At 33.7% G+C, this 14,477-nt stretch overlaps 1 protein-coding gene across 13 annotated transcripts in view; it reads left to right on the top strand.

Moving 5' to 3' along the window:
• The window catches only part of LMNTD1 (lamin tail domain containing 1), a 113,247-nt gene that overhangs the window by 42,804 nt on the left and 55,966 nt on the right, over positions 1-14,477 (top strand). For 12 of the 13 annotated variants that reach the window (XM_054443176.1, XM_054443175.1, XM_054443173.1 and 9 more), the window contains 2 exons: positions 3,089-3,309; positions 6,043-6,223. In XM_054443176.1, the coding sequence (XP_054299151.1) occupies positions 3,089-3,309; positions 6,043-6,223 (402 nt within the window). The remainder of the gene's footprint in view (positions 1-3,088; positions 3,310-6,042; positions 6,224-14,477) is intronic. The other variant, XM_054443168.1, reaches the window with a different exon arrangement.

The following is a 14,477-nucleotide window of genomic DNA, read 5'->3' as shown; positions in this document are numbered from 1 at the left end:
AGTGTAAGACCTAGCTGAGATTCCATCCAAAGTTTCCTTTTTTTTTTTTTTTTTTTTTTTGAGACGGAGTGCAGTGGCGCGGTCTTGGCTCACTGTAAGCTCCGCCTCCCGGTTTCACGCCATTCTCCTGCCTCAGCCTCTCCGAGTAGCTAGGACTACAGGCGCCCGCCACCACGCCCGGCTAAGTTTTTGTATTTTTGGTAGAGACGGGGTTTCACTGTGGTCTTGATCTCCTGACCTCGTGATCCACCCGCCTCGGCCTTCCAAAGTGCTGGGATTACAAGCATGAGCCACCGCGCCCAGCCTCCAAAGTTCCCATTTAATATGTTAAGGCAATTTACAGAAATAGTTTCTTTCTAGAACTGTTTTACAGAACTGGGGACAAAAAAATTATCAGAATGTTGGTTTTAGAAATGTCTGTGAGAATGTTATATAAAATTATAATCCCTATTTTTACATTTAATATAAATCATTCATCAACTAAAGCATTAACATTAGTTTTCCAGTGTTTTCTTTAAAATTGACTTATTGAGTATACATAATTTAAAGCTATTGTTACTTTGGACCTAGAAGTCCTATGTTTATTGTTCAGTCCAAGTCCATTTTTAAATATTTGTTCTTAGAGGTCCTCTGAGAAATGATTGTCAATATTATCAGTGCAGCGTCTCCCCAAGTAACATTGAAATGCTAGACTTGAGCTTTTGTAACTGCCCCTGGTTTAATGTTAATCACTTACGGAGGGAGTGAGATACCAAGAAGGGGCTTAGAAAATTACTTATGCTTAAGGGAAAGTTAACTAAGCACTGAGAAAAATCTCTCATCTTCCAAAAGAAAACTAATAGGTAGGCAAGTGGAAGGTTCAGATGAAGGGCTGTATCACACGAATTTGTTCCTGAAATGTTTCAGCTCTTCCAAAGATGTGTGCAGCCATTAGAAATTTCTTATTCGGCCAGGCATAGTGGCTCATGCCTGTAATTCCAGCAATTTGGGAGGCCAAGGCAAAAGAATCACTTGAGGCCAGGAGTATTAGAGACAGCCCGGGCAACATAGCAACACAACATGTCTACAAAATTTTTTTCAAAATTAGCAGGCATGGTGCCATGTGCCTGTAGTCTCAGCTACTTGGGAGGCTGAGGTGGGAGGATCACTTGAACCCAGGAGTTGGTGGTTGCAGTAAACTATGATTGTACCACTGTACTCCAGTCTGGATGACAGAGAAAGACCCTGTCTCATAAAAAAAAAAAGAAAAGAAAAAAAAAGAAATTTCTTATTCACCTACCAAAATAAGAACACCCTATAGCTCCAGGACAGGTTTCTGTGATTGCAAAGATTTTGTTAAGGCTTCTTGGGAATCTTTTGTGGAATTAAATTTATTTTAAAGTGCTATTGTTTTACCAGAGGAAAAAAGTTGAGATCTTATAAAATGAACATGCTGAAAAGAATAGCCAGTCTGTTATGACGCCCAGATATAAGGAATGTTGAAAGAGAAAAGCATTTCTCTGCTGTTGTAGTCAATGTCAGGGAGAAGTCCTATCTTACAATCCTGTCTCATGTTGAACAAAGATGAAATATCTGTAATCTGACAATTTACCTCCAAAGTCTCCTTCCCACTACCTCTACGGTCATACTCAATAGTGTATCTTCATAGGTTAGAGCTTTTCTGACAAATATGAATGCTTGGAGTGTCAGCAGGATGTTAAGTGCACATGCTTATTAAGCACTGGGCTAGTAATCATGACATTTTCAAAGCCAATGCCATTTAATTATTTTAAAAATTTGCCTGAGATGTCTGTGTCTGCTGAGAGGCACATTAAGAGCAGTCTAGTTTTGAATACAAAACTCTCCAGGTGTAAGATTTCTGATAAAGGAACTTTCACATTGTAGAACAAAATGATTGTGAATACCTCTTGGTAAACAAAGAGATATTGAGGGTGACAGCAGCAGGATGGCAGAGTAGGAAACTCCAGGCCCTCATTCTCCTGTAAGAACCTGAAAGAACAAGTAGAGGTTGGCTAAAATAACTTTATAAGAGCTCTGGGAAATAGATCAAAACAGAGATAATTCATGGAGGCAAAATAATTAGCTCCTGACTTATAGTGGATAGATATGTGGACCCCCAGAAAGGGGATGGTTGAACTGGCCATTTGTCTCATTTTTCGGAGAAATAAAAGGTTTAGATTTGAGGACTTTGTTCACAATTTAAGCACTGAACACGTGTGCATACACACATGCACCCAAAAAAATTGCTTTGGGGTCACTGGTAAGAGCCTCAATGTGACTCATAAAATGAAATGTCCTAAGTCTCTTCAGGATTCATGTCAATGAAGTGTTGTTTAACTTGTAAAATAATTGTACTGAAGCTTATGAACCTTGTTCAAATGATTGTGCACTAGTTAACAAATGTTTTTATAGTTATAAAAAAGAAAGGAAATCTTTGTTCATAATAAGATTCACTTATAAAAATAGTACGTGAAAATGATCTTTCTTCTCCCTCTTTTCTGTCATTCCCTCCAATACATATACACATGCACAAACATGTACAGTTTATTTGAAGGCAGACATTCACTAAACAATCTTAATATAGAAAAGTTAGTTAAGCAGCAACAGGAATTAAAGGAAAACCATATAGGAAACAATGATATATTAAACCAGAATTATAATCATGATTTTATGATAATGGAAAGGGGAAATATGATAAGTGATCAAAGTGGAGGTATAAATGGCTTATAAAGTCTCCACTTAGAGTAAAAAATACATTTAAAAGCCTGGAAGGAGATGGTAAAATGTCTTGTTGGTGGCATTGTAATGATTAGTATTATCTTTTTTCTACTTACACGTTTTCAGAACTATCTACAATAGAAATTTGTTAATTTTCAAATATTTTTAAAGCATATAATAAATTGATAATGAAGTGTTTTATTTAGATTGTTAAAACTAGAAATACAAGATGTTATTGTGCTTGTGTTGGATGCATATTACCTTTGAAAAGCAGAATTCTGGGTAATAATGATAGCCCATGTTTCTTTTATTCACAGCCACTTTTACTTTCTTATTTATTTATTTTATTTATTTTATTTTTTGTACACAGAAGAGAAGACAAACTTGGAGTATATTCTTTAGTACATTTTTCCCCAAAGATGTTGGGTTCAGTTGCCACAACACTGCCATTGTCATCTTCAAATTCCAGTGGAATGCCTCTTGGTTACTATCTGTCTAGTCCTCAGATTAGTAGAGTAACTATATCAACAACTGGACAATTGATTTCTAAAGCTACTGTAGGTAGCTGTTCCCGAGTGGAAAACAGCTTGGGTAAGCAAAATATAGACCCCATATTTTTAGAGTACTTTTAAAGCTTATATTTCAATAGATTGCATATATGACTCTCAGCCAGAATGATGTTTTATTATTACTCCCCCAAAATGCTAACTTCCTAGCATCTTATGAAAAGTTACTTAACTATGGTCATCACTGATCCTAGAACTGGGGTATTAAATTCAGGCCACATACATGCATGTGCCAGATATATCATCCTTATAATTAAGATATCTTGAGTTATGTTGGTTCATGAGTTGACTGCTAACATACATTAGAATTGCTAGAGAATTAAAAATTCCAATGTATAGCATTAACTGCCCTTCGTCTGAACACTACCAGAAGGGTTAAATACCAGAAGGATTGTGTATTTTGTGCCTTTAGGAGATGTATGGCTTAAGTAACGAATAGACAGATAGATGAGACAAAGAAGTAACATAAAGTAGGTATAAAATAATGGAGAGAAAATGGTAAAACAATAAAAAGAACTTGAAGGAGAGGAAAATGAAAACAGTACTATGATGAGAAAAAGTAAAGTTTTGACTATTATCAACAATGTGCTCAGCAATACCCATGCTCTAGGGTGTTTGTTTCTCACCATGTTTAGGGAACTTTGAGGGTATGTTTCCGTGGTTTACTGAAAACACTATCATCCTTTGAAACACAGGACCTACTGTTTTTCTATAATGTTAGGCATCAGGCAGAGTACTTAACATCTCTGCATCTCATTTTCCACAAATGCAAAATGGGGATTAAAATAGAAATGTCACAGGGCTATCCTAAAGATTAAATATTTATGAAAATTACCTAGCACATAATAAATACTCAATAAACATTAGTTATGAATCTGAACGTACCTGTAATCACCTTCTTTTAAAATAGACGAGATTTGGGGTTTGTGTTTCAATTGCCAATCAACTAACAAGTTTCAAAACTGGTAGCACAAATAGTCCAGTGACTATCTGATGCCTCCATTATCCTCTACCATTCTGTGCCCATTTACAGCCTGGCTGCCCCTCATCTATATTTCATTTTGTTTCTAATATATTTCATTTTGTTTCTGATATTTTAAAAAAAATTTTGACACGGGTTATATAGGGGTTTTTTTCTCCTGCCATTATGGCCATATTCCCTATGTTTCTTTTTGTATGACGAGTATAAAATTTCCCAAGAAACCTCTTAAGTTTGCATTGACCTTTAGGATGACCAAAACTCATATACTGAAAATGAAAATAAAAACTTTAGATCTGGGAAGAAAAGATTTTCTATCATTCATCATTATATCATCATGGCATATGTTCTATATTTGGGTTAAACTTGGCTCCTTGAAATACAGTGGCTTCCCCTTACAGTATGGGAGCTGAATTGGGATGTAGTCTTCCCCTTCCATTACTGTAGATTCCACTTCTCTAGATAGATGTATAGGTTCACTGAGATTTGTTGCACTTGGTTCATTGCCATCTTTTGTTCTGGACAAAATAACAACTGAGACCAAAGTTAATGTGTCTTCTTTTCTTTGGGAATACCAAGGCTTTTATTTCTCGAGATGAGCTGTTAAGAAAGATGCTGTATATTATCCTTCCCCAAAGGAATTTAAGGATTAAGGAAGTACTTGACTGAGAATGAACTAATGTAATTCCAAATGTTTTTTTTTTTTTTTCTCAACAAAATACTTTCAGGAATCTTCTTTAAGAACGATGATTTTATTCCTTTATATCTTTCACCTTGTTTTGGTTTTGCTAAAGATGTAAGATTTAAATTGTAGATTGTCTTAATCCTTTGAGGATTTTGGACCGAGAGTCATATTAACCAAAACTCTGTACTGTAATAATAGCTATCATTTATTGGCAGATAAATATTAAATATTATGCTGACACCTACATGATCTCCAGCTCTCTTATCTCCTTACACAAGGTAGTGATATCTTTATTTTATGTTCAGGAAAACGGAAATTTGGAAAATTTACATCACTTGGCTTAGTAAATTGCAGAACTGAAACATAATTACAAGTCTGTCTAAATGCAAGACACGTTGTTCTTTCCACTTCATCACGATGCATCTTTGTAGTGTAACTCTCTCTTTGTGGATATATTATTAGATTTGACCAGAATGGCTCTTTATGTTTAAAATTATGAAACTTATTTTGTATTTGAATCAAAGTAGTGAGGATTTAAAAAAGCAAACTTCTAATAGGACTCTAGAATCTGATTAAGCATTACTTTATCTTTCTAATAAACTATTTTAATTAAATAGAGGAAGTTTAAGTCTTTACCTGGCAAGAGTACTAACCATTGTAGGAAAGGATTCATATGAGGCTTTAACTTATGGGTAGCCATTTGGGAATTTTAGCATACATGAAGTAGAGTAAGGCTATATTTATATGTAACATATCTAAATTTGACAGACTCAAACATTTTCCCTATTTCAAAATTGATGATGCTTCTAGTACAACTAAATAATCAGTCATTATTCTAATGATATAATTTATTGTTTAAGATAACTGAAATACTCTCTAGGAACTGAAGATGTCACTATAAATATCCACTTACTGATTATTTTATAGACTTTTGTTTAAAGCTTCTAACTATTCTCATTACGTTTGCTAGTGATATTAAAATGTAAAAATATAATTTTGTAGAAGCAGAGAATAAAGATAATGGCTTTAGGTCCTTTTAATGTCATTTTATTTACTTCTCTCCTGGTTACTTCTTTCTTTTGTTTACTTGAAAGATGCCAGCCCCTTCTCGGTTCCAAAGAAACAGGATGAATCACCCATGATTGGGGATGGAGAAGATTATTTTCTTTCTTTGTTTGGTGATTCAAAGAAACTTATAGCACACTCAAACTACACTCAGAAAACTTTAAAATACTTTTCTATGATTCTTGAAGAAGTTGGCCAATTTACCTCCAGGTACATATTTTATTTGAACTACTTAGTATCTTCTGTCGGGGTAGGACCAATAAATCAGCAGAAAACAAAGTTCTAATCTGTAGTTATATGCATTATTTTATCTAAAACACTAATCAGTTCATTGAAATATAACTGTTTCATCTTCTGAGCAATTAAAATAAATTGATATAATGGTCTAAAGAACCAAACAAGAAATGTGAATTCTTCAAAGATGCCAGAGTAAACAGCGCTACATAATCTTTACTAATAGGGTCAACTCAATTATTCAAGACACTTTTTTATTGTTGTTGAATTATTTAGATGGATCTAATATATATATTTTCTTCTAGTAGCTCTTGAGTTCAAGACAGAAGGAGAAAGATAAATTTTTACTTCATTGATCCATTTTTATGACTGTTAGTATCTATGCAAAAAGAAATTGATCAGGAAGAAAGTTGATATTAGGACTAAAATAAAAGAGTTATGATCTATTCATTTATATTAATATAACCATGCCTTATTACATGAACAACATATTGAATTTGAAATGCTAGTAATAAGCACATGTTGATAGAAGTCGTTAGATGGCTAAAAGAAATCAGAGTTGAGGGTCAGATATGAAGGAAATTTTCTCTCCCTTTATGCCATGTTTCCTAAAATCAATCACCCATGCCCTATTACAATTTAACAGTGGAGAATACCTAAGCATTTGCTCTACTGTCTAAAAACACCTCATCAGATCCTTCATTCAGTACCTACTATGTTAAAATGATGAGCAGTTTGGAACAAAATAAAATGTTCAAAGCTTTTGTTAAAATGCAATCCTATTAAAAATGGTGGTGTAGAAGCAAGCTGTCTTCAATCCCTATCCAGCCACCCCAGAAAACAAAAACAAATATACAATGCCAAGATTATCATTATCATCAGCAGTATCTAAAAACTCAAATATGAGGATGAGACAATTCCTGAGGCCACAGAGAAGTGAAAAACACTCATATAATAATTAAGGTCTCCAGAGGTCAAGGACAAAGAGAAGAACCTAAAAGCTGTGAGAGAAAAGAATTTGTCTAGCAACAGACTTCTCAGTGGAAACCATGTAGGTCAGGAGGGAATGAGACAATGTTTTTAATGTGTTAAAACCCTGCTATCCAAGAATAGTGTGTCCAGCCAAGCTATTTTTCAAATATGAAGAGATAAAATCTTTCCCAAACAAAAGCTAAGAGAATTCACCACCATGAGACCTATCTTATAAGAAATGCTAAAGAGCGTTCTTCAATCTGAAAGAAAAAAACACCAATGTTCTGGATGAAATTGGAAATCATCATTCTCAGTAAACTATCGCAAGAACAAAAAACCAAACACCGCATATTCTCACTCATAGGTGGGAATTGAACAATGAGAACATATGGACACAGGAAGGGGAACATCACACTTTGGGGACTGTTGTGGGGTGGGGGGAGGGGGGAGGGATAGCACTGGGAGATATACCTAATGCTAGATGACGAGTTGGTGGGTGCAGCGCACCAGCATGGCACATGTATACATATGTAACTTACCTGCACGTTGCGCACATGTACCATAGAGCCTAAAGTATAATAATAATAATAATAATAATAATAATAATAATAATAATAATAATAATAAAAAGAAAAAGAAAAAAGCACCAATGTTCAAAAAGAAAACACTTGAAAGCATAAAACCTCTGGTGAAATTAAGTACATGGAAAAACCCAGAATTGTAATTGTGGTATACAATCCACTCATTACTCTAGCGTGAATCCCAAAAGACAAATCTATCAAAAACAGTAATAGCTACAGCAATCTGCTAAGAGATAGGCAGTATAAAAATATGTAAATTGAGAAAACTAACAGTCAAAATATGGAAGGATGGAGTTCCAGTCTAGAGATTTTTTCTTTGTTTCTATTCTTTCTTTTTTTTCTATCCTTTCCTTTGTGATTTAAGATAAGTATTCATCTCTTTGAAATAATTTGTTATAGCTGTAAGATGTTTTTTGTAAGCCTCATGTAACCACAATGCAAAAACCTATAATAGATTCACAAAAAATAAAAAGCAGTGAATTAAAATATACTACCAAAGAAAATAACCACAAAAGAATATAGTAATAAAGGACAAAAGGAAGAGACAAATTATAAAACAACCCAAAAACAAGAAATAAGTTCTTCTTTTCAATAATAATACTTAATGTAAATGGACTCGATACTCAATTTAAAGGCATAGAGTGGCTTAGGGATCAGGAAACAAAATCCAGCTATATGCTGCCTAGAAGAAACCCACTTCACCTACAAAGGCACACAGACTGAAAGTGAAGGGATGGAAAAACGATTCCGTTCAACTGGAAACCAAAAAAGAGTAGGAGTAGCTATACTTATATCAGATAAAATAGACTACAAATCAATGACTATAAAAAGAGACAAAGAAGGTCACTATATAATGATAAAGGGGTCAATTCAGCAAGAAGATATAATAATTATAAATATCTGTACACCCAACACCAAAGCTCCCAAGTATATAAAGCAAACATGAATAGATTTAAACAGAGATATAGACTGCAGTACAGTAGTAGGGCACTTTAACATCCTATTCTCAGTAATGGACAGATGAACCAGACAAAAAAATCACAAAGAAACATCAGAGTTAAATTGCACATTAGACCAACTAGGCCTGACATGTGCAGAACATTTCACCCAATTGCCGCAGAACATACATTCTTTTCATCAGCACGTGGAACATTTTCCTGAATAGACTCTCTCTTAAGCCACAAAACAAATATCAAAAAAGTAAAAATTATGTCAAGTACTTTTGTGACCACATTGGAATAAAACCAGAAATCAATTCTTGGAACCTAGGAAAATACACAAACACATGGAAATTAAGAAACACACTTCCAAGCAACCAATGGATCAGTGAGGAAACTGAGAAGAAAATTTAAAAATGTCTTGAAACAAATGGAAATGGAAACACAACATACCAAAATCTCTGGGATACAAAAAAAAGCAGTACTAAAAGGGAAGTTTATGGCAATAAATACCTATATCAAAAAAGTAGAAAAGCTTCAAGTAAACAATCTAACAATGCATGTCAAGGAACTAGGAAAGCAAGAAAAAAAACAAACTGAAAATTAGTATAAGAAAAGAAACAATAAAGATCAGAGAAAAATAAATTAAATTGAGACCAAAAAAATATATCAACAAACAAAAAGTTGGTTTTTTTCCATGATGTTGGATTGTATCAAATACTTTTTATGCATCTAGTGAGATGATCACATAGTTTTTCTTTTTTAATGTTAAACATCCCTTCACTTTTACAGTAAACATTTGGTCACAATGTTTATGTTTTATTATAATGTTTGAATTCCATTTGTTAAAATATTGCTTCAAACTTTTGCGTCAATGTTTGTAAAGATTATTGGTCTGTAGTTTTCTTTTCCTGTAGTGTCCTTGTCTGTTTTGGTATCAGGAACCACTCTTTATGGAATGAGATGGGATATAGTCTCTCCTTTATCTTTTTCTAGAAGAGATTGTGTAGAAGTAATTTTTTTTCATAAATATCTTATAGAACTTATTGGTGAAGCCACCTGGGCCTAGAATTTCTTTTTGGTAAAGTTTTAAAATTATAAATTGTTTTTAAATAGATATTAGGCTATTCTAATTATTTCTTCTTGAATAAGCTTAAGTAGTTTGTGTCTTTCAAGAAATGTGTCCATTTTAATCTAAGTTGTCAAAATTTTTTGCATAATGTCATTTATAATATTCTCATCCTTTTAAGAACTGTAGAATCTTTATTGGTGTCACCTTTCTCATTTCTCATATGGTCATCTGTATCTTCTCTTTTTCCTGATCATATCACTAGAGATTTAGTTTTATTGAGCTCCTCAAAGAACATGTGTTTGGTTATATTGGTTTCCCCTATTTTTTGTTTTTTATTTAATTGATTTTCATTCTGGGCTACATTCCCTTTCTTCTGTCTCCTTTGGGCTTTATTTGCTTTTTTTTCTCCCCTAATTTTTTAAGGTGAAATTTGAGGTCATTGATTTGATACCTTCTTCTCTTTTGATACTACAGGTATTTGGTGTTATAAACTTTCCTCTAAGTACAGCTTAGTGGCATCCCACAAATTTTAATATGTTGTATTTTTATTTTCATTCAGTTCAAAATACTTTCTAATTTTCATTTTCTTTTTTATCCTTGAGTAATTAAAAAGTGTGTTATTTAGTTTCAAAGTGTTTTACAGATTTTTCAGTTCCAGTGATTTTCCAGATATCTTCTTGTTATTGATTTCTAATTAAATTCCATTGTGGTCAAAGAACATACTTTGTATGACTTGAATCTTTTTATATTTACTGAGACTTCTTTTATAGCCAGGATAGTAATTATTCTGGTAAATGTTCTAGGTGCACTTGAAAAGAATATGTATTCTGCTGTTGTTTAGTAGAGTGTTTCATGTCAACCATGTCATGTTAGTTGATAGTGTTGTCTACTGCCTTTTTGCTGATTTTTTTGTCTACTTGTTGTATCAATTATTGAGAGAGGGGTATTAATATCTACCAAAGTTGTGGATTTGTTGATTTCTCCCTTGCAATTCAATCACTTTTGTTTCATGTATTCTAAAGCTTTGTTATTAGATGTAGAAACAGAAACATTTAGGAATGTTATATCCTTCTGATGAATTGATCCTTGTATCATTATGAAATGACTTTCTTTATCTGGCAATATTCTTTATTCTGAAATATATTTTGTCTGATATTAATATAGCCACAGGAGCTTTCTTTTTACTGGTGTTAGCATGGTATATATTTTTCCATACTTTAACTTTTGAATTATTTGTGTCTTTAGAGTGCATGTTTTATAGGTAGCATATAGTTGAGACTTGCTCTTTTAGCCAATCTGAAAAATCTCTGTCTTTTCATTGGGGCATTTAAACTATTTACATTTAAGGTTATCATTAATATGATTAGGTTAAGTCTACCCTCTTGTTATTTGTTTTCTCTTTGTCCCAGTTTTTCTCATTTCTTCAATATTTTCAAGATCTTGCTCTACTACCTTTTGTCTAAATTGTTTCTAATAAATTTTCTGTCATTCTTACATTTGCTCCTCTGCACACATATGTCTCTTTTTTCCCCCTCATTCTGCTTTTAAGATGTTCTCATTATCATTGTTTTTGGGAGATTTGATTATGATGTGCCTGGTGTAACTTTCTTCAAACTTCTTATGCTTGGTGTTGTTATACTTTTTTTATTTGCATATTTATAGATTTTGAATTTTAAAAATTTGGAAAATTTTTTACCATTACTTCTTCAAATATTTTTTGTCCCTGCTTCCTCTCTCCTTTTAAGGGACTCCAATTTCACATATATTAGGCCACTTGAAGTTGTACCATAGTTTACTAATGCTCTGTTATTTTTTATCTTTTTATGTACTTTTTCCTCTGATTGTTTCTTTGTGGATGGTATATATTATTATGTCTTCATGTTCACTGATCTTTTCACCTGCAATGACTACTATTATGTTAATCCCATCCAGTGTATTTTTAAATTACAGTCATGTCTCTACATTTTGAACATGCAAATACAGTTATAAGGATTTTTCCTTTTCTACTATTTCTAACATCTGTGTCAGTTCTGCATCATTTTTGATTGATTTTGCCCCTTGTTATGGGTTGTATTTTTCCATTTATTTGCATGCCTGGTAATTTTTTATTGTATGCCAGAAATTGTAGATTTTACCTTGTTTGGGGGCTAGAATATTTTTGTATTTCTATGAATTTTCATTTCTTGAGTTTTGTTCTGGGACCCACTTAAGTTACTTGGAAATAGTTTGAGGCTTTAAAAACTAGCTTTTACAGTTTGTTAGGTGGAAACAAAGCAATGTCTTTACTTTGTTATTAATTATTCTCCACTACTGAGGCAAAAGTCTCCTTAGTACTCTATGCAAGGCCCCATTAATTATGAGGTTTTTCAGTCTGGCTAGTGGGAACTTCCTTACCCTGTGAGAGCTTCAAGTACTGTTCCTTCTAATCTTTTCAAAATAGTCTTTTTCTACAGTCTTGGGGCATTTACTCAAATACATGTGCTGATCAATCTTCTGCTAAATACTCAAAGGGGACCATCTGAAAATCGCCAGCACTCTTTTTGCAGCTTCCCGTCTCTGATACTCTGCTTGTGACCTCCAGCCACCTTGGTCTCCCCAGACTCTCAGCTCCATCTCCTCAGGTCAGAGAGAACGCACCCTCCATGATGCAGCCTGGAAATTTTCTCGAGAAATAATCTGGGGAAATTTTAAGTCTCACTACATTTCTCTTCTGTCTCTCAAGTATCACTATTATTTGTTGACCAGTATCAAATATCTTCAAAAATATTGTTTCATATATTTTTCCAGATTTTTAGTTGTTTCAGATGGAAGGCTAAAGTCACTTCTTGTAACTTCATCTAGGCTGGAAACAGAAGGTGATTCTCAATTTGGTTGTTTTCAATCAAAGCTGTTGTTTCTTTCCTACTACCACCCACTATCTCTAGGGATTTGTTTAATATCTGCCAGCAGAAGGAAAAAAAAGGAGTTGTAGGCAAACAGGAAACAAAGTAGAGACACTATTAGGATTTTCACTAGTTACACATGCTCCCTGTCCCTATATCCAAGATTTTACCTTGGCTTCAAGTTTAGTTCTAGATGTCTCAGGTGTGATCAAACTATATTAAGAAGGCTAACTTCTCATTCATCCTCCATCTCAACCCCCAAGAAATTCTGCATCCTACAAGTCTAGAGTCAAAATGATAGTAAGCTCTGGATTCAGATGGACCTCACTGAGATCATGATAAACACACGAATGGTTCTGGTTTAAAACAATTTTGAGGCTGCAAATATCCTCATCTTCCCAAAGGATTCTTGTTCAGACTAAACCCCATTTATTCTTCCCTTGGATGATTTAGAACCTTGTAGTAGTGATGTACAAATTTACATCTCCATTACATTAAGGATCTACCTTCAAAACTTTTAGGCATGAGGGCTCTTATAGTACCAATGAACTGAATTAAGTTCCCTGAGTCTTTCTAACTTTGTCCTTTAAAAATTTAAGGACTCTTAAATGCTGTATCCCCTCATCAGCCCATATGCCCCCAACTATAAACACCTATATAGGAAATGTTAGGTACATACAGGTTGGAAGAACTGGAACTTCAAAGATAATTTTAGCAAACTGCAGAATATCAGAAACCTAAAAGCAGACGAATAGCATGGAGCTATCAAGGAGAGCCCAACAAATAGATAAATTAGTGCTTAAATAATGGAAAGTAATTTTGTTTAAAAAGTGACATAGCCATGTTTCTCCTCAATCTCTTTACAAATAGAGACTGTGCAAAGGCTACTGATGGTGATTGCAACATCACTCTCCACTCTCAGCCAATCACAAATTATAAGTAGAGGTCTCAGGTCACTTTCCTATTAAAGATAAATGGGAAGGCTGGCAGGGAAGAGAAAAAGATAACTACTAAAGGCTGTGTGACAGCAGATTAACAGCCTGCCTCTGTGAATTTCCATGCATTGATCTTATATCAAAAAGAAGGCAAATAAAGTGCTCTGATATGGACAATGTTGTTTTTTCCTTCAGACAAGAACATTTATTCTATGTATATGCATCAAATAAAAATTTAAGGTTAATGAATAAGCACTTCGCTTGTATAATGAAGGATTTTTGAAAAGCAACTGTAAATATCCAGCTATATGTGTAATAACAAAGGAATAGCTGAGCTATTCCAGGGTCTTATCTGTTTAAAAACAAAAGTCAAATTAGTGCTCATCTTCCCAGGCAAAAAAAGCAAGTCTGAAAAACAAAAGAATGTTCTGTCAAAAAATAAAAACATCCTGTAGAGAATTTAGTAACAGTAAGATGAGGATGACACAGAGGAGTTCCAGGGATGTCAAAGAGTAAAATGTTACATCCAAAATTTGGTAAGAACCATAATGATAATGCAAAAGAAAAAGAAGAAAAGAAATTATGACATAAATTGTTCAAAAGTGAACCTCTATAAAAAAGGCATTCTCATACAATGCAGGTGAGACCACTATTTTGAAGGGAATTTGATAATGTATATCAAGAGATTTCATAGAAGGTTACACCCATTATTTTCATAATTCCTCTTGAGAGACAAAATCCAGAGTGATAGCCTGACATTTAGAGCCACTTTTCTCCTCAAAACAGCTGCCAATTTTGAAAGCCGCAACTAAGAGACTGAGAAGTTAGAAGTTTTTCTCAAGATTCATAT

Source organism: Pongo pygmaeus, chromosome 10 (assembly GCF_028885625.2).
Source record: "Pongo pygmaeus isolate AG05252 chromosome 10, NHGRI_mPonPyg2-v2.0_pri, whole genome shotgun sequence".
NCBI lineage: Eukaryota > Metazoa > Chordata > Mammalia > Primates > Hominidae > Pongo > Pongo pygmaeus.
Note: the sequence above shows the minus strand (reverse complement) of the source record. Positions and strands in the feature narration are given on the sequence as shown.